The sequence below is a fragment of the Salmo salar genome, chromosome 11 (genome assembly GCF_965601325.2).
Source record: "Salmo salar chromosome 11, fSalSal1, whole genome shotgun sequence".
NCBI lineage: Eukaryota > Metazoa > Chordata > Actinopteri > Salmoniformes > Salmonidae > Salmo > Salmo salar.
Window position 1 is genome coordinate 47,774,378 of NC_138301.1, and position 20,175 is coordinate 47,794,552.

General features: G+C 44.9%; 1 protein-coding gene across 4 annotated transcripts in view; it reads right to left on the reverse strand.

Annotated features, from left to right (window-relative positions):
- Positions 1 to 437: 437 nt before the first annotated feature.
- LOC106561749 (homer protein homolog 2) overlaps positions 438 to 20,175 on the reverse strand; it is a 229,071-nt gene continuing 209,333 nt past the window's right edge. For all 4 annotated transcript variants that reach the window (XM_045689657.2, XM_045689655.2, XM_045689654.2 and 1 more), the window contains exons 8-9: positions 13,630 to 13,710; positions 438 to 3,265 (exon numbers count right to left, since the gene is read on the reverse strand). In XM_045689657.2, coding sequence (XP_045545613.1) covers positions 3,077 to 3,265; positions 13,630 to 13,710 — 270 coding nt within the window. In that variant the 3' untranslated portion in view covers positions 438 to 3,076. The remainder of the gene's footprint in view (positions 3,266 to 13,629; positions 13,711 to 20,175) is intronic.

A 20,175-nucleotide genomic window follows, 5' to 3' on the forward strand; every position in this document is an offset into this window, starting at 1 on the left:
GCTCTCGTTGGCTGGCCCTTGCTTCATATTCGTCGCCAAACCCACTGGCTCCAGGTCATCTATAAGTCTTTGCTAGGTAAAGCCCCACTTTATCTCAGCTCAGTGGTCACCATAGAAGCACCCACCCGTAGCAAACGCTCCAGCAGGTATATTTCACTGGTCACCCCCAAAACCAATTCCTCCTTTGGCCGCCTTTCCTTCCAGTTCTCAGCTGTGTTGCGTCGTATACCACACCTCCTCGAGCATTATTAAGGATACAATATGCTTCAGTGTCTTGTTGAAATGTATGGAGACAGAAGAAACACCGACCACAAAACAGATCTGGGATCAGGCTAGCTTCACAATGACCAGATGACACAGAATGATTAGTCAGTGCGTAAACAATATGCTTCAGTGCCTTGTTGAAATGTATGGAGAAAGAAGAAACATAGACCACATATTTGTAATTAAACTATATTTTAACAACTGTCAATTCTATATGGAACAATATTAACCAGGAGTTACAGAAGTGGAGTCATTTGATTGACAGGAAGGAGAAGGTGCTATATTGATCAGGTTCAGCCTATTGGAAGTCTGTACACACAGAGGATGTAGTGGTTACATGAGGAACAAGGGAAAGCTATATAGTCCATCCGTAGACACACTCCCATCTTGTGAAAACATTTCTCAAAACAGTGATAGAAATATATCCACTTGCATCATGGTGTTACTCACAGATATCCCACAACAAGATGTCTCTGTTGGTGTATCAGTGGCTGTAGTACAATATTCAAATACAGTTCTTCATGGCATGGCTGCGTTCTATAAAAGGTAGACTTCTGTTGTTTTTTTTTTTAAACGGAGGGACTATATAATATCATCACACCATACCCGCTCCCAAAATATTATATTATATAAAAGTTGAGCCCAGAAAAATGGGTCCATATATTATATCTGTAGCGAAACATCCACACGTTAAGGTAATGTCATATATACTGGGGCCATTTCCATAGAGAGAAAGACTAAATGTAATAGGCACAAACAAACACAAAGAAAATCAGCTAAATAACTCACAGGGTTGATTTAAAGACCCAGATCATGTGTTGTTCTCATAAAGTATTCTTTCCCATAGTTCCTAGTTTATAGTTCACCCAGCCAGCAGCAACAACCAAGTCCCCACTAAAATATCCCCACTGACCATACTAACAAAACAAACAGACCAAAGTAGTGGAGGAAGCACATATCCTATATGAACAACAGATTTTAAAGACATACTTCATACTTTTGTTCTCTAAAACTGACAGAAAGCAATCTGAAGTATTATTCATGCAAAATCCTCATTAAACATTGCACTCGTTACAAACAGGTTGTCTAGCATAGTTTAGGGTTTCTCTGCCTCCTCGGACTATAAAGTCCTGGTTTCATCTATTCACATTTCTAAAAGGAGCCTCGTCTTCATTTCTTATGCGCATTACATTACAGTCCTGCAGACTGACTGCAGATTCAAAAGGCTGATGTTTACTGAAACCCTTTAAACCCTTTAAACTTCTGTTATTGAACCAAACATCTGTTCATTCCCTTCACAGTCTCATGTCATCATTATGACATCATCAACATAACTACTTTTTCAAACAAGATTTTTCTCCTTTTTTCTCCTCTTCTTCTTCTTTCTCATTTTGTCCTGTTGTTGTTATTGTCATGTTGTTGACGTTATTGTCCTGTCGTGGATGTTGTCCTGTCGTGGTTGTTGTTGTTGTCCTGTCGTGGTTGTTGTTGTTGTCCTGTCATGGTTGTTGTTGTTGTCCTGTCGTGGTTGTTGTTGTTGTCCTGTCATGGTTGTTGTTGTTGTCCTGTCGTGGTTGTTGTTGTTGTCCTGTCGTGGTTGTTGTTGTTGTCCTGTCGTGGTTGTTGTTGTTGTCCTGTCGTGGTTGTTGTTGTCCTGTTGTGGTTGTTGTTGTTGTCCTGTCGTGGTTGTTGTTGTCCTGTCGTGGTTGTTGTTGTCCTGTCGTGGTTGTTGTTGTCCTATCGTGGTTGTTGTTGTCCTGTCGTGGTTGCTGTTGTTGTTGTGGTGGTTGTTGTTGTTGTCCTGTCGTGGTTGTTGTTGTTGTCCTGTCGTGGTTGTTGTTGTTGTCCTGTCGTGGTTGTTGTTGTCCTGTTGTGGTTGTTGTTGTTGTCCTGTCGTGGTTGTTGTTGTCCTGTCGTGGTTGTTGTTGTCCTGTCGTGGTTGTTGTTGTCCTGTCGTGGTTGTTGTTGTCCTATCGTGGTTGTTGTTGTCCTGTCGTGGTTGCTGTTGTTGTTGTGGTGGTTGTTGTCCTGTTGTGGTTGTCACACTACTAGGATTCCTTAAATAATGTTTAAACATTTTTAATTTTCATAGCAATATTTAATTAGTGTGTTACTACGGTGATGCATGGTCATCATCCGTCTAGTTTGGCCGGTTCTCCTGAGGCACTTGATGACACCGCCGTGTCATGTATTTGTCGTGTATGCGCATATTAACTAACAAGTAACAAACTGTCTTTAAACACACCTGAGATCGACATGAAGCAACAATATATAAAGACAAGTCTTAAAAAGTATATATCTTCTATATTTCCCTCATGTCATAAAGAGGCCAGTAGGATAACCTGTGATTATTACTTAACTGTTGCTGTACTGCATTAGTTGATGTAGTTTAAATACATGTAGCCCTTTTAAACCCTTTCTTAGTTCAGCCTGTAGAAACAACAGACAGAACTATAGAACCTGTCACCTGTTCTAGAACTGGAACCTGTCCCCCCTCACAGAGACAGAGCAGTAACCAGAGAGAGACTCTAGGTTCTAGTTCCAGAACACTGACTGACTGATACACCAGATGGAACCATCAGGTGATCCCCTGCCTGCCCTGGCCTCTCTCTACCCCCCCCCCCCCCCCCTCTCCATCCCTCCCTCCCTCTCTGTACTGTGTAGTGTAGTGTGTTTACAGCTGATTGGTTCAGTGTGGTCTCCACTTTGGGGGAGTGGCGCCACAGAGTCCTGTCCTGAAGGTATTTATAACCCTCCATCACTAACTAGTCATCCCTCCATCCCTCTCTCCTCTCCTCTGTCCCTTCCTCCCTCAGTTATCCACCCCTAGTTTGGACAGGCCCTGCCGGAACTCGTGCAGCTCATCAATCTTCCCATCCAGGACGTCCATGAACTTCTTCAGCTCTCCCTTCACGTTGCCCTGCTTGGACTGGCTGTCCTCGATGTCGGCCTGAAGACCCTCTATCCTATCCTCCAGGTCCTTGTTCTTCACCTCAGCAGCCTAAAGAGACAGAGATTATGGAGTTAGATTACTGATATAATAACGTTTTAAATTCACCTCAGCTGTCTAAAGAGATTGGAAATATGAAGTTAGTTATTTATAAAGTTATGGCAGTATATCACTTTCACCTCAGCCTACAGATAAGAGACAATACCGTATATTAGTCGCTAATTTAGCAAGTTTATTAGGTTGAGAGAATATGGAGGGGGAGAAGGGGAGGAGAGAAAGAGCGAAAGGGAGAGGGGGAGCGAGCGAGAGGGGGAGGGAGAGCGAGGAGGAGGGAGGGAGGAGGAGGGAGGGAGAGGGAGGGGGAGGGAGAGCGAGGAGGAGGGAGGGAGAAGGAGGTAGGGGGAGGGAGCGAGCGAGCGAGAGGGGGAGGGAGAGCGAGGAGGAGGGAGGGAGAGGGAGGGAGGGCGCTAAAATAGGAGGTCTACGCTGGTGCCTGGTGGCATTTCTCAGCTGACTGTTGAAACCTGATCACTGTGTGGGAGACCTGCTTTAAATAGAGAGACCACTGGACCAGACAATACTGATTCTGTCTGGTATAGAGCTAGAGTTAATAGAATGGATATAACCCGCTTTAAATAGAGAGACCACTGGACCAGACACTACTGATACTGTCTGGTATAGAGCTAGAGTTAATAGAATGGATATAACCCGCTTTAAATAGAGAGACCACTGGACCAGACACTACTGATACTGTCTGGTATAGAGCTAGAGTTAATAGAATGGATATAACCCGCTTTAAATAGAGAGACCACTGGACCAGACACTACTGATACTGTCTGGTATAGAGCTAGAGTTAATAGAATGGATATAACCTGCTTTAAATAGCGAGACCACTGGACCAGACACTACTGATACTGTCTGGTATAGAGCTAGAGTTAATAGAATGGATATAACCCGCTTTAAATAGAGAGACCACTGGACCAGACACTGCTGATACTGTCTGGTATAGAGCTAGAGTTAATAGAATGGATATAACCTGCTTTAAATAGAGACCACTGGACCAGACACTACTGCCTGGTATAGAGCTAGAGTTAATAGAATGGATATAACCCGCTTTAAATAGAGAGAGCACTGGACCAGACACTACTGATACTGTTTGGTATAGAGCTAGAGTTAATAGAATGGATATAACCCGCTTTAAATAGAGAGACCACTGGACCAGACACTACTGATACTGTCTGGTATAGAGCTAGAGTTAATAGAATGGATATAACCCCTTCAGACCATGGAGCTTTAGTGTGATACAATACATCCAATATGGTGGAGATGCTAACGTGCGATCATCACGATGGTTGTTACCATTGTTGCTGCATTTGTTTGACAGAGAAGAGAGCAGCATTCTGCGCTGCTCAGTGGTGTTCTGAGCTATTCTGCCATGACAACCACTAGTGAATATTGCTTTGAACAGGAATGTCAGTGCTATTTGAGTCTATGTCTAATAGCTTGCTGAGGGGGTTCTCTGATCCATTGTGTCTAAAGGGAGAGGAGGCATCGGAGCCAAGACATTGTTGGTTTTATTCCCCTCCCTACTCTATCTAGCTGGGTTGGACCTGAAGCTGAAGTATTTGAGGCATGTCATTGTTGGTTTTATTCCCCTCCATAGTCGGGCTACATGCCACCGCACCGATGACAGCTTGGCTGAGGAAATACGCTGTGAGGCTGTCAGATGACCGAGGGAGGTGAGTTACTACCGATATATATATATAACATCATTACTGATATAGCTTCACTACTCATATAGATCACATCAGAACCACAACAACAACACAGCTCCTATCCACACAGCATCACTACCGATACATACAGCTCACATCTCATTCAGAAACATATACTATTACCTTGTCACTACCGATACATACAGCTTCACATCTCATTCAGAAACATATACTATTACCTTGTCACTACCGATACATACAGCTCACATCTCATTCAGAAACATATACTATTACCTTGTCACTACCGATACATACAGCTTCACATCTCATTCAGAAACATATACTATTACCTTGTCACTACCGATACATACTGCTTCACATCTCATTCAGAAACATATACTATTACCTTGTCACTACTGATACATACAGCTTCACATCAGAACCACAAATATATACTATCCATACAGCGTTGCCACCGATACAGCTTTACCCTGTATTACTCAGGTTTACAGCAGCAGTCTAAACAGAAAAGAGTCTGGTTAGATATATTATGTACAGTGCCTTCGGAAAGTATCCAGACCTCTTGACTTTTCCCACATTTTGTTATGTTACAGCTGTACTCTAAAATGTATTAAATACATTTTTCCCATCATCAATCTACACTGTCACGTCCTGACCAGTATAAGGGTTATTTGTTATTGTAGTTTGGTCAGGACGTGGCAGAAGGTGGCAGAAGGTATTTTGTTTATGTGGCTCGGGGTGGTGATTTATTTAGTAGGGTGTTGGTTTAGTTAGTTCCAGGTTTTTGGGGTTATGTTCTATGTTTGTATTTCTATGTGGTCTCTAGTCTTTTGTATTTCTACGTCTAGTTTATTGGGGTTGGACTCTCAATTGGAGGCAGGTGTTTTCTAGTTGCCTCTGATTGAGAGTCCTATATATGGGTATGTGTTTGGTTACGTGTTTGTGGGAGATTGTTCTTGGATTGCTGTGTTGCCTTCAAGACTGTTATTTTGTCGTTCATCGTTTTGTTATTTTTGTATACGTGTTTGTTTGGTTTTTTCCTTCTTTTCCCGTCAATAAAGAAGATGAGTATACATGTCCCGGCTGCGTTTTGGTCCTCTCCTTACGAAAACTATGACATACACACAATACCCCATAATGACAAAGCAAAAATAGGTTTTTAGAAAAGTTTGCTAATTTATAAAAAATAAAATATCACATTTACTTAAGTATTCTGACCCTTTACTCAGTACTTTGTTGAAGCACCGTTGGCAGCGATTTCAGCATCGATTCTTCTTGGGTATGATGCTACAAGCTTGACACACTTGTATTTGGAGAGTTTCTCCCATTCTTCTTTGCAGATCCTCTCAAGCTCTGTCAGGTTGGATGGGGAGCGTTGCTGCACAGCTATTTTCAGGTCTCTCCAGAGATGTTGGATCGGGTTCAAGTCCGGGCTCTGGCTGGAGCACTCAAGGACATTCAGAGATTTGTCCTGAAGCCACTCCTGCATTGTCTTGGCTGTGTGCTTACGGTCGTTGTCCTGTTGGAAGGAGAACCTTTGCCCCAGTCTGAGGTCCTGAGTGCTCTAGAGCAGGTTTTCATCAAGGATCTCTCTGTACTTTGCTCCATTCATCTTTACCTCGATTCTGACTAGTCTCTCAGTCCCTGCCGCTGAAAAACATCCCTACAGCATGATGCTGCCACCACCATGCTTCACCGTAGGGATGGTGCCAGGTTTCCTCCAGATGTGACGCTTGGCATTCAGGCCAAAGAGTTCAATCTTGGTTTCATCAGACCAGAGAATCTTGTTTTTCAAGGTCTGAGTCTTTAGGTGCATTTTGGCAAACTCCAAGTGGGTTGTCATGTGCCTTTTACTGAGGAGTGGCTTCTGTCTGGCCACCCAACCATAAAGGCCTGATTGGTGGAGTGCTGTAATGATGGTTGTCCTTCTGGAAGGTTCATTGGAAACAAGGATGCACCTGAGCTCAATTTTGAGTCTCATAGCAAAGGGTCTGAATACTTACGTAAAGTATTCAGACCCCATAAGTATCTTTAATACATTTGCAAAAATTCCCCAAAACCTGTTTTCGCTTTGTCATTATGGGGTATTGTGATGTCATTATGGGGTATTGTGTGTGGATTGCTGGGGATTTTTATTTATTTAATCCATTTTAGAATAAGGTTGTAACGTAACAAAATTTGGAAAAAGTCAAGCGGTCTGAGTACTTTCCGAAGGCACTGTATATTGCTGATATGATTCCTCTGTCTACATAGCAGCTAATCATGTTCTCTCTACACCGGGGGGTCCAATGAAAAATGATTTCTCCCCAATTTCAATCTTGTTTTATTGCTGCAACTCCCCAACAGGCTCGGGAGGCGAAGGTTGACTCATGCATCCTCCGAAACATGACCCATCAAACCCCACTTCTTAACACCCGCCCACTTAGGAAACACCGTTCACCTGACGTGCGGCCTGCCACAAGGAGTCGCTAGAGCGCGATGAGCCAAGTAAATCCCCCCCAGGTCAAACCCTCCCCTAACCCGGACGACACTGGGTCAGTTGTGCACCGCCCTATGGGACTCCCGATCACAGCCGGTTGTGATACAGCCTGGGATCGAACCTGAGTCTGTAGTGATGCCTCTAGCACTGCGATGCAGTGCCTTAGACCGTTGTGCCACTCGGGAGGCCCAATCCCAATCAAATTCTAAATCTGGCCCTCCGATATTCTAAATCTGGCCCTCTGATATTCTAAATCTGGCCCTCTGATATTCTAAATCTGGCCCTCCGATATTCTAAATCTGGCCCTCCGATATTCTAAATCTGGCCCTCCGATATTCTAAATCTGGCCTTCCAAGCCAGTCCCGCTGCTCTTTAACTTTTCATTCTTCCCCTCTAATCAGGGACTGATTTAGACCTAGAACACTAGACGGGAGCAAAGAATTATCAGGTACGACAGACAACCAGAAGTAGTCTGGACCTCATAGGGTCAGAGTTCAATACCCCCGTTCTACTATCTGAATGTGCCATAACTCTTTCACCTGGTTGACAGATCTGTCTCTACTGGAGACCAGCTACCATACCACAGAGACCAACGTGCATATCAAGACCATCTCTCAGTAGCACAAGTTTGAGTTCACTTAAGGCAATGGTGTTGGGTTTACATTAACCTTTGCTAGAGGCGGTTAGTTTGATGGCTTTCATGGGTTCTTCAGTCCCTTTAATCTAGCATGATATCTAAAATGATATTGTATTATGGACACTTACATGTAAACAGTACTTATGCACTCAGCGATGAAGAAATAGCAATGGAACATCAGTCATCATAACAAGAACTAGCACTGCCTGGTCCTCAATTTCCTGTTACCCTACCTGCATGCTGAGCACGGGCGGCCCCTGGCTAACCCCTGTTCAACACGGATGCTGGCAACCAATGACAGGATCCTGGAACTCGTCACGGCTCTGGTTCCTTTGTCAGCGTTTGAGGGCCAGGTCTGAGCTATGGGCCGCCCACTCCTGCATCGGCACGGATTCTCAAATCAGTCACGGCTCAAATCGGTCACGGATCAAATTGGTCACGGATGATGAGCCATAATCCTCTACTGCTTACGATGTTACACTCGATTGGAATTCTGAATGTGGAGCCTACATTAGTTCCATCAGTATTGGAATTCTGAGTGTGGAGCCTACATTAGCTCCATCAGTATTGGAATTCTGAGTGTGGAGCCTACATTAGCTCCATCAGTATTGGAATTCTGAGTGTGGAGCCTACATTAGCTCCGTCGGTATTGGAATTCTGAGTGTGGAGCCTACATTAGTTCCATCAGTATTGGAATTCTGAGTGTGGAGCCTACATTAGTTCCATCAGTATTGGAATTCTGAGTGTGGCGGCTACATTAGTTCCATCAGTATTGGAATTCTGAGTGTGGAGGCTACATTAGTTCCATCAGTATTGGAATTCTGAGTGTGGAGGCTACATTAGTTCCATCAGTATTGGAATTCTGAGTGTGGAGTCTACATTAGTTCCATCAGTATTGGAATTCTGAGTGTGGAGTCTACATTAGTTCCATCAGTATTGCTAACATGATCATGATTGTGTCAGCCTAACGTTCCAGTAGCTATGTTGCTTCTGTTCTGCATCGCATCTGATACAGTATATAACACCGGCGCTGCATTTATTTTGCAGGTGGCTGGCTGGGCTCATTGGTCAAATATTCTCATGTACCAAGATGACAGCTCATCTTGCTCAGCAAGGCCACACGTCGGTGCAGCTACAGTATATTGCAGGTGGTTGACTGTGTTCATAGGTAGAATATCCTCATGATCCACCCGACATGATGTCACTATGGCAGGTCGGTTCATACTAGTATATTTCCCATGTTCCAAGAGTGTCATATGGCTGCATTAGCTCACACTACACATAGTATTCACACACTGGCTAGTAGTCAGTCCTGTATGGTAGAATGACCTGGTCTATTGAGAGTCTTAAACAACGCATTCTGACTTCACATAGTTAATTGCCTGGCTTGGGGGATTTGATAGAGCATATCGTCCTCACTGCCTGTAGTTATATTATCATCTTCATATGACGCTTGGTTCTGGCAGTGAGCTACCCTGAAGGAGCAGAGTCCTAACGTCTAACACTTGGTTCTGGCAGTGAGCTACCCTGAAGGAGCAGAGTCCTAACGTCTAACACTTGGTTCTGGCAGTGAGCTACCCTGAAGGAGCAGAGTCCTAACGCCTAACACTTGGTTCTGGCAGTGAGCTACCCTGAAGGATCAGAGCCCTAACGCTTGGTTCTGGCGGAGCCCCTGGGGCGAGCCTCACGGCGGCGTGGCACCCGAGGAGTAGAGTCCTAACGCCTAACACTTGGTTCTGGCAGTGAGCTACCCTGAAGGATCAGAGCCCTAACGCTTGGTTCTGGCAGTGAGCTACCCTGAAGGAGCAGAGCCCTAATGCTTGGTTCTGGCAGTGAGCTACCCTGAAGGATCAGAGCCCTAACGCTTGGTTCTGGCAGTGAGCTACCCTGAAGGAGCAGAGTCCTAACACTTGGTTCTGGCAGTGAGCTACCCTGAAGGAGCAGAGCCCTAATGCTTGGTTTTGGCAGTGAGCTACCGTGAAGGAGCAGAGTCCTAACGCCTAACACTTGGTTCTGGCAGTGAGCTACCCTGAAGGAGTAGAGTCCTAACGCCTAACACTTGGTTCTGGCAGTGAGCTACCCTGAAGGAGCAGAGTCCTAACACCTAACACTTGGTTCTGGCAGTGAGCTACCCTGAAGTATCAGAGCCCTAACGCTTGGTTCTGGCAGTGAGCTACCCTGAAGGAGCAGAGTCCTAAAGCTTGGTTCTGGCAGTGAGCCACCTGAAGGAGCAGAGTCCTAACACTTGGTTCTGGCAGTGAGCTACCCTGAAGGAGTAGTCCTAACACCTAACACTTGGTTCTGGCAGTGAGCTACCCTGAAGGAGCAGAGCCCTAACACCTAACGCTTGGTTTTGGCAGTGAGCTACCCTGAAGGAGCAGAGTCCTAACACCTAATGCTTGGTTTTGGCAGTGAGCTACCCTGAAGGAGTAGAGTCCTAACGCCTAACGCTTGGTTTTGGCAGTGAGCTACCCTGAAGGAGCAGAGTCCTAACGCCTAACACTTGGTTTTGGCAATGAGCTACCCTGAAGGATCAGATCCCTAACGCTTGGTTTTGGCAGTGAGCTACCCTGAAGGATCAGAGCCCTAACGCTTGGTTCTGGCAGTGAGCTACCCTGAAGGATCTGAGCCCTAACGCTTGGTTTTGGTAGTGAGCTACCCTGAAGGAGCAGAGTCCTAACGCTTGGTTCTGGCAGTGAGCTACCCTGAAGGAGCAGAGTCCTAACGCTTGGTTTTGACAGTGAGCTATCCTGAAGGACCAGAGCCCTAACGCTTGGTTTTGGTAGTGAGCTACCCTGAAGGAGCAGAGTCCTAACGCTTGGTTCTGGCAGCGAGCTACCCTGAAGGACCAGAGCCCTAACACCTAACGCTTGGTTTTGGTAGTGAGCTACCCTGAAGGAGCAGAGTCCTAACGCTTGGTTCTGGCAGTGAGCTACCCTGAAGGAGCAGAGTCCTAACGCTTGGTTCTGGCAGTGAGCTACCCTGAAGGACCAGAGCCCTAATGCTTGGTTTTGGCAGTGAGCTACCCTGAAGGAGTAGAGCCCTAACACCTAACGCTTGGTTCTGGCAGTGACCTATCCTGAAGGATCAGAGCACTAACACCTAACGCTTGGTTTTGGTAGTGAGCTACCCTGAAGGAGCAGAGTCCTAACGCTTGGTTCTGGCAGTGAGCTACCCTGAAGGAGCAGAGTCCTAACGCTTGGTTCTGGCAGTGAGCTACCCTGAAGGACCAGAGCCCTAATGCTTGGTTTTGGCAGTGAGCTACCCTGAAGGAGTAGAGCCCTAACACCTAACGCTTGGTTCTGGCAGTGAGCTACCCTGAAGTATCAGAGCACTAACGCTTGGTTCTGGCAGTGAGCTACCCTGAAGGATCAGAGCCCTAACGCTTGGTTCTGGCAGTGAGCTACCCTGAAGGATCAGAGCCCTAACACCTAACGCTTGGTTTTGGCAGTGAGCTACCCTGAAGGAGCAGAGTCCTAACACTTGGTTCTGGCAGTGAGCTACGCTGAAGGAGCAGAGCCCTAACGCTTGGTTTTGGCAGTGAGCTACCCTGAAGGAGTAGAGCCCTAACACCTAACGTTTGGTTCTGGCAGTGACCTATCCTGAAGGATCAGAGCACTAACGCTTGGTTCTGGCAGTGAGCTACCCTGAAGGATCAGAGCCCTAACACCTAACGCTTGGTTCTGGCAGTGAGCTATCCTGAAGGATCAGAGCCCTAACGCTTGGTTCTGGCAGTGAGCTACCCTGAAGGATCAGAGCCCTAACACCTAACGCTTGGTTTTGGCAGTGAGCTACCCTGAAGGAGCAGAGTCCTAACACTTGGTTCTGGCAGTGAGCTACGCTGAAGGAGCAGAGCCCTAACGCTTGGTTTTGGCAGTGAGCTACCCTGAAGGAGTAGAGTCCTAACGCCTAACGCTTGGTTTTGGTAGTGAACTACCCTGAAGGATCAGAGCCCTAACGCTTGGTTTTGGCAGTGAGCTACCCTGAAGGATCAGAGCCCTAACTCCTAGACATGCATTGTAATCTTTTCTAATGAATGGTTAAACGTACAGGTGGTGTTTCCTTTCTGAAGTAAGTATGTAGCCAGAATGGCTCATAGGGCAGGAGCCCATCTCCTGTTTCTGTAGCATGACGCAGCTTGATGTACCAGTACACCCCCTAGACAGAATGCTAGTCTATCGCAGGGCTTTACCTTCAATCTATCTTCTTAATGCCGAGTGCCAAGCAGAGACGCATCAGGTCCCATTTTTACAATCTTTGGTACGACTCGGCTGGGGATGGAAATCCTAACCTTCCAATCTCAGGACGGACACTAAAACCACAAGGCCACTGAGTAGTGCACTATAAAGGGAATAGGTTGCCATTTGGGATGCGTCCCATGTCTTTATGAGAAGAATGCTCTTCATATTCAAGAGGAGAGATCTGTAATTACAATACTGTGATCAAATAGAACTGTGATCAAATAGAACTGTGATTCAATAGAACTGTGACGCAACAGAACTGTAATCAAATAGAACTGTGATTCAATAGAACTGTGATCAAACAGAACTGTGATTAAACAGAACTGTGATCAAACAGAACTGTGATTCAAATAGTTTCCATTGTTGAAAATGTAACTCTCCACTCTAGTCTATTCTCTAGGAGAGAATACCTTTTAATAACAGTGTGGATCATAGCAACCATTTAACACGATATACAGGACACTCATCATAGTTCTAAATAGAACACTAATGGACCTGTTATTAATACAGAACCATGTGGAACATAATGGACCTGTTATTAATACAGAACCATGCGGAATATAATGGACCTGTTATTAATACAGAACCATGCGGAATATAATGGACCTGTTATTAATACAGAACCATGCGGAATATAATGGACCTGTTATTAATACAGAACCATGCTGAATATAATGGACCTGTTATTAATACAGAACCATGCGGAATATAATGGACCTGTTATTAATACAGAACCGTGCGGAATATAATGGACCTGTTATTAATACAGAACCGTGCAGAATATAATGGACCTGTTATTAATACAGAACATATACATACAAATAAATACATAAATACAGAGAGAGAGAGTGTGTCACTCACAGTTCCAGCTTATTGGCTTAGGGTTCAGTACCTATAGTTTCTCTGTGATACTCTCACACTCTGCCATGAGTTGAGGGGTTAGTGTTTAGGGTGTAGGGGTTAGGGTTCAGTACCTGTAGTTTCTCTGTGATGCTCTCACACTCTGCCATGAGTTGAGGGGTTAGTGTTTAGGGTGTAGGGGTTAGGGTTCAGTACCTGTAGTTTCTCTGTGATGCTCTCACACTCTGCCATGAGTTGAGGGGTTAGTGTTAGGGTGTAGGGGTTAGGGTTCAGTACCTGAAGTTTCTCTGTGATTCTCTCACACTCTGCCATGAGTTGAGGGGTTAGTGTTTAGGGTGTAGGGGTTAGTGTTTAGGGTGTAGGGGTTAGGGTTCAGTTCCTGTAGTTTCTCTGTGATGCTCTCACACTCTGCCATGAGTTGAGGGGTTAGTGATTAGGGTGTAGGGGTTAGGGTTCAGTACCTGTAGTTTCTCTGTGATGCTCTCACACTCTGCCATCAGTTGAGGGATGATCTCTGCTTGCTTCCTCAGGTTCTCCAGTTCCTGGGAGGAACACACATCACATATTAATATCCTCATCAGTCCTACTGTACCTCAGTCCTCATCAGTCCTACTGTACCTCAGTCCTCATCAGACCTACTGTACCTCAGTCCTCATCAGACCTACTGTACCTCAGTCCTCGTCAGACCTACTGTACCTCAGTCCTCATAACCTACTGTACCTCAGACCTACTGTACCTCAGTCCTCATCAGACCTACTGTACCTCAGTCCTCATCAGACCTACTGTACCTCAGTCCTCATCAGACCTACTGTACCTCAGTCCTACTGTACCTCAGTCCTCATCAGACCTACTGCACCTCAGACCTACTGTACCTCAGTCCTCATCAGACCTACTGTACCTCAGTCCTACTGTACCTCAGTCCTCATCAGACCTACTGCACCTCAGACCTACTGTACCTCAGTCCTCATCAGACCTACTGTACCTCAGTCCTACTGTACCTCAGTCCTCATCAGACCTACTGTACCTCAGTCCTACTGTACCTCAGTCCTCATCAGACCTACTGTACCTCAGTCCTCATCAGACATACTGTACCTCAGTCCTACTGTACCCCCAACCCCTCCACCCCTGGCTCAGCCCCCCAACCCCTCCACCCCTGCCTCAGCCCCCCCAACCCCTCCACCCCCTGCCTCAGCCCCCCAACCCCTCCACCCCCCTTCCTCAGCCCCCCAACCCCTCCACCCCTGCCTCAGCCCCCCAACCCTGCCACCCCCTGCCTCCGCCACCCAACCCTGCCACCCCCCTGCCTCCGCCACCCAACCCTGCCACCCCCCTGCCTCCGCCACCCAACCCCTCCACCCCCCTGCCTCCGCCACCCAACCCTGCCACCCCCCTGCCTCCGCTACCCAACCCTGCCACCCCCCTGCCTCAGCCCCCCAACCCCTCCACCCCTGCCTCAGCCTCCAACCCTGCCACCCCCCTGCCTCAGCTTCTCCTTGTCCACTGTGACTGAAGCTACAGATGAACCACAGTGTTATGAACCTCTTCTCTTCTCTCTTCTTGTTACTCTCTTACCCCATCCCTCTCTTGGTCTCTTTCGCTCTCAAACTGACTTATATTCTCTTACTCTCCATATCTTTCTAACATGATCTAGATGTAAAGCATGGATGTGTCTAAACTAGCTGTGAAGATTACAGACACTGTCACGATGCTTCTAAACTAGCCGTGAAGATTACAGACACTGTCATGATGCTTCTAAACTAGCCGTAAAGATTACAGACACTGTCACAATGCTTCTAAACTAGCCGTGAAGATTACAGACTGTCATGATGCTTCTAAACTAGCCGTGAAGATTAGACACTGTCACGATGCTTCTAAACTAGCCGTGAAGATTCAGACACTGTCATGATGCTTCTAAACTAGCCGTGAAGATTACAGACACTGTCATGATGCTTCTAAACTAGCCGTGAAGATTACAGACACTGTCATGATGCTTCTAAACTAGCCGTGAACATTACAGACACTGTCATGATGCTTCTAAACTAGCCGTGAAGTTTACAGATTATCATGATGCTTCTAAACTAGCCGTAAAGATTACAGACACTGTCATGATGCTTCTAAACTACCCGTGAAGATTACAGACACTGTCATGATGCTTCTAAACTAGCCGTGAAGATTACAGACTATCATGATGCTTCTAAACTAGCCGTAAAGATTACAGACACTGTCATGATGCTTCTAAACTACCCGTGAAGATTACAGACACTGTCATGATGCTTCTAAACTAGCCGTGAACATTACAGACACTGTCTTGATGCTTCTAAACTAGACGTAACGATTACAGATTATCATGATGCTTCTAAACTAGCCGTAAAGATTACAGACACTGTCATGATGCTTCTAAACTACCCGTGAAGATTACAGACACTGTCATGATGCTTCTAAACTAGCCGTGAAGATTACAGACTATCATGATGCTTCTAAACTAGCCGTGACGATTACAGACTATTATGATGCTTCTAAACTAGCCGTGAAGATTACAGACACTGTCATGATGCTTCTAAACTAGCCGTGAAGATTACAGACACTGTCATGATGCTTCTAAACTAGCCGTAACGATTACAGACTATCATGATGCTTCTAAACTAGCCGTGAAGATTACAGACATAGTCATGATGCTTCTAAACTAGCCGTGAAGATTACAGACACTGTCATGATGCTTTTAAACTAGCTGTGAAGATTACAGACAGTCATGATGCTTCTAAACTAGCTGTGAAGATTACAGACACTGTCATGATGCTTCTAAACTAGCTGTGACGATTACAGACAGTCATGATGCTTCTAAACTAGCCGTGAAGATTACAGACACTGTCACGATGCTTCTAAACTAGCCGTGAAGATTACAGACACTGTCACGATGCTTCTAAACTAGCCGTGACGATTACAGACACTGTCACGATGCTTCTAAACTAGCCGTGAAGATTACAGACACTGTCACGATGCTTCTAAACTAGCCGTGAAGATTACAGACACTGTCACGATGCTTCTAAACTAGCCGTGAAGATTACAGACACTGTCACGATGCTTCTAAACTAGCCGTGAAGATTACAGACACTGTCACGATGCTTCTAAACTAGCCGTGAAGATTACAGACACTGTCACGATGCTTCTAAACTAGCCGTGAAGATTACAGACACTGTCATGATGCTTCTAAACTAGCCGTGAAGATTACAGACACTGTCGTGATGCTTCTAAACTAGCCGTGAAAATTACAGACACTGTCGTGATGCTTCGAAACTAGCCGTGAAGATTACAGACAGTCATGATGCTTCTAAACTAGCCGTGAAGATTACAGACACTGTCACGATGCTTCTAAACTAGCCGTGACGATTACAGACACTGTCACGATGCTTCTAAACTAGCCGTGAAGATTACAGACACTGTCACGATGCTTCTAAACTAGCCGTGAAGATTACAGACACCGTCACGATGCTTCTAAACTAGCCGTGAAGATTACAGACACCGTCACGATGCTTCTAAACTAGCCGTGAAGATTACAGACACTGTCACGATGCTTCTAAACTAGCCGTGAAGATTACAGACACTGTCACGATGCTTCTAAACTAGCCGTGACGATTACAGACACTGTCATGATGCTTCTAAACTAGCCATGAAGATTACAGACACTGTCATGATGCTTCTAAACTAGCCGTGAAGATTACAGACACTGTCGTGATGCTTCGAAACTAAACGTGAAGATTACAGACACTGTCATGATGCTTCTAAACTAGCCGTAAAGATTACAGACACTGTCGTGATGCTTCTAAACTACCCGTGAAGATTACAGACACTGTCGTGATGCTTCTAAACTAGCCGTAAAGACTACAGACACTGTCGTGATGCTTCTAAACTAGCCGTAAAGATTACAGACACTGTCGTGATGCTTCTAAACTACCCGTGAAGATTACAGACACTGTCATGATGCTTCTAAACTAGCCGTGAAGATTACAGACTATCATGATGCTTCTAAACTAGCCGTGAAGATTACAGACTATCATGATGCTTCTAAACTAGCCGTGAAGATTACAGACACTGTTATGATGCTTCTAAACTAGCCGTGAAGATTACAGACACTGTCATGGTGCTTCTAAACTAGCCGTAACGATTACAGACTATCATGATGCTTCTAAACTAGCCGTGAAGATTACAGACATAGTCATGATGCTTCTAAACTAGCCGTGAAGATTACAGACACTGTCATGATGCTTTTAAACTAGCTGTGATGATTACAGACAGTCATGATGCTTTTAAACTAGCTGTGATGATTACAGACAGTCATGATGCTTCTAAACTAGCTGTGACGATTACAGACAGTCATGATGCTTCTAAACTAGCCGTGAAGATTACAGACACTGTCATGATGCTTCTAAACTAGCCGTGAAGATTACAGACACTGTCATGATGCTTCTAAACTAGCCGTGAAGTTTACAGACACTGTCATGATGCTTCTAAACTAGCCGTGAAGTTTACAGACACTGTCACGATGCTTCTAAACTCGCCGTGAAGATTACAGACACTGTCACGATGCTTCTAAACTAGCCGTGACGATTACAGACACTGTCATGATGCTTCTAAACTAGCCATGAAGATTACAGACACTGTCATGATGCTTCTAAACTAGCCGTGAAGATTACAGACACTGTCATGATGCTTCTAAACTAGCCGTAACGATTACAGACTATCATGATGCTTCTAAACTAGCCGTGAAGATTACAGACATAGTCATGATGCTTCTAAACTAGCCGTGAAGATTACAGACACTGTCATGATGCTTTTAAATTAGCTGTGAAGATTACAGACAGTCATGATGCTTCTAAACTAGCTGTGAAGATTACAGACACTGTCATGATGCTTCTAAACTAGCTGTGACGATTACAGACAGTCATGATGCTTCTAAACTAGCCGTGAAGATTACAGACACTGTCACGATGCTTCTAAACTAGCCGTGAAGATTACAGACACTGTCACGATGCTTCTAAACTAGCCGTGACGATTACAGACACTGTCACGATGCTTCTAAACTAGCCGTGACGATTACAGACACTGTCATGATGCTTCTAAACTAGCCATGAAGATTACAGACACTGTCATGATGCTTCTAAACTAGCCGTGAAGATTACAGACACTGTCATGATGCTTCTAAACTAGCCGTAACGATTACAGACTATCATGATGCTTCTAAACTAGCCGTGAAGATTACAGACATAGTCATGATGCTTCTAAACTAGCCGTGAAGATTACAGACACTGTCATGATGCTTTTAAACTAGCTGTGAAGATTACAGACAGTCATGATGCTTCTAAACTAGCTGTGAAGATTACAGACACTGTCATGATGCTTCTAAACTAGCTGTGACGATTACAGACAGTCATGATGCTTCTAAACTAGCCGTGAAGATTACAGACACTGTCACGATGCTTCTAAACTAGCCGTGAAGATTACAGACACTGTCACGATGCTTCTAAACTAGCCGTGACGATTACAGACACTGTCACGATGCTTCTAAACTAGCCGTGAAGATTACAGACACTGTCACGATGCTTCTAAACTAGCCGTGAAGATTACAGACACTGTCACGATGCTTCTAAACTAGCCGTGAAGATTACAGACACTGTCACGATGCTTCTAAACTAGCCGTGACGATTACAGACACTGTCACGATGCTTCTAAACTAGCCGTGAAGATTACAGACACTGTCATGATGCTTCTAAACTAGCCGTGAAGATTACAGACACTGTCATGATGCTTCTAAACTAGCCGTGAAGTTTACAGACACTGTCATGATGCTTCTAAACTAGCCGTGAAGTTTACAGACTATCTTGATGCTTCTAAACTAGCCGTAACGATTACAGATTATCATGATGCTTCTAAACTAGCCGTGAAGATTACAGACTATCATGATGCTTCTAAACTAGCCGTGAAGATTAAAGACACTGTCACGATGCTTCTAAACTAGCCGTGAAGATTACAGACACTGTCACGATGCTTCTAAACTAGCCGTGAAGATTACAGACACTGTCACGATGCTTCTAAACTAGCCGTGAAGATTACAGACACTGTCACGATGCTTCTAAACTAGCCGTGAAGATTACAGACACTGTCACGATGCTTCTAAACTCGCCGTGAAGATTACAGACACTGTCACGATGCTTCTAAACTAGCCGTGACGATTACAGACACTGTCATGATGCTTCTAAACTAGCCATGAAGATTACAGACACTGTCATGATGCTTCTAAACTAGCCGTGAAGATTACAGACACTGTCATGATGCTTCTAAACTAGCCGTAACGATTACAGACTATCATGATGCTTCTAAACTAGCCGTGAAGATTACAGACATAGTCATGATGCTTCTAAACTAGCCGTGAAGATTACAGACACTGTCATGATGCTTTTAAATTAGCTGTGAAGATTACAGACAGTCATGATGCTTCTAAACTAGCTGTGAAGATTACAGACACTGTCACGATGCTTCTAAACTAGCCGTGACGATTACAGACACTGTCACGATGCTTCTAAACTAGCCGTGAAGATTACAGACACTGTCATGATGCTTCTAAACTAGCCGTGAAGTTTACAGACACTGTCATGATGCTTCTAAACTAGCCGTGAAGTTTACAGACACTGTCATGATGCTTCTAAACTAGCCGTGAAGTTTACAGACTATCTTGATGCTTCTAAACTAGCCGTAACGATTACAGATTATCATGATGCTTCTAAACTACCCGTGAAGATTACAGACTATCATGATGCTTCTAAACTAGCCGTGAAGATTAAAGACACTGTCACGATGCTTCTAAACTAGCCGTGAAGATTACAGACACTGTCACGATGCTTCTAAACTAGCCGTGAAGATTACAGACACTGTCACGATGCTTCTAAACTAGCCGTGAAGATTACAGACACTGTCACGATGCTTCTAAACTAGCCGTGAAGATTACAGACACT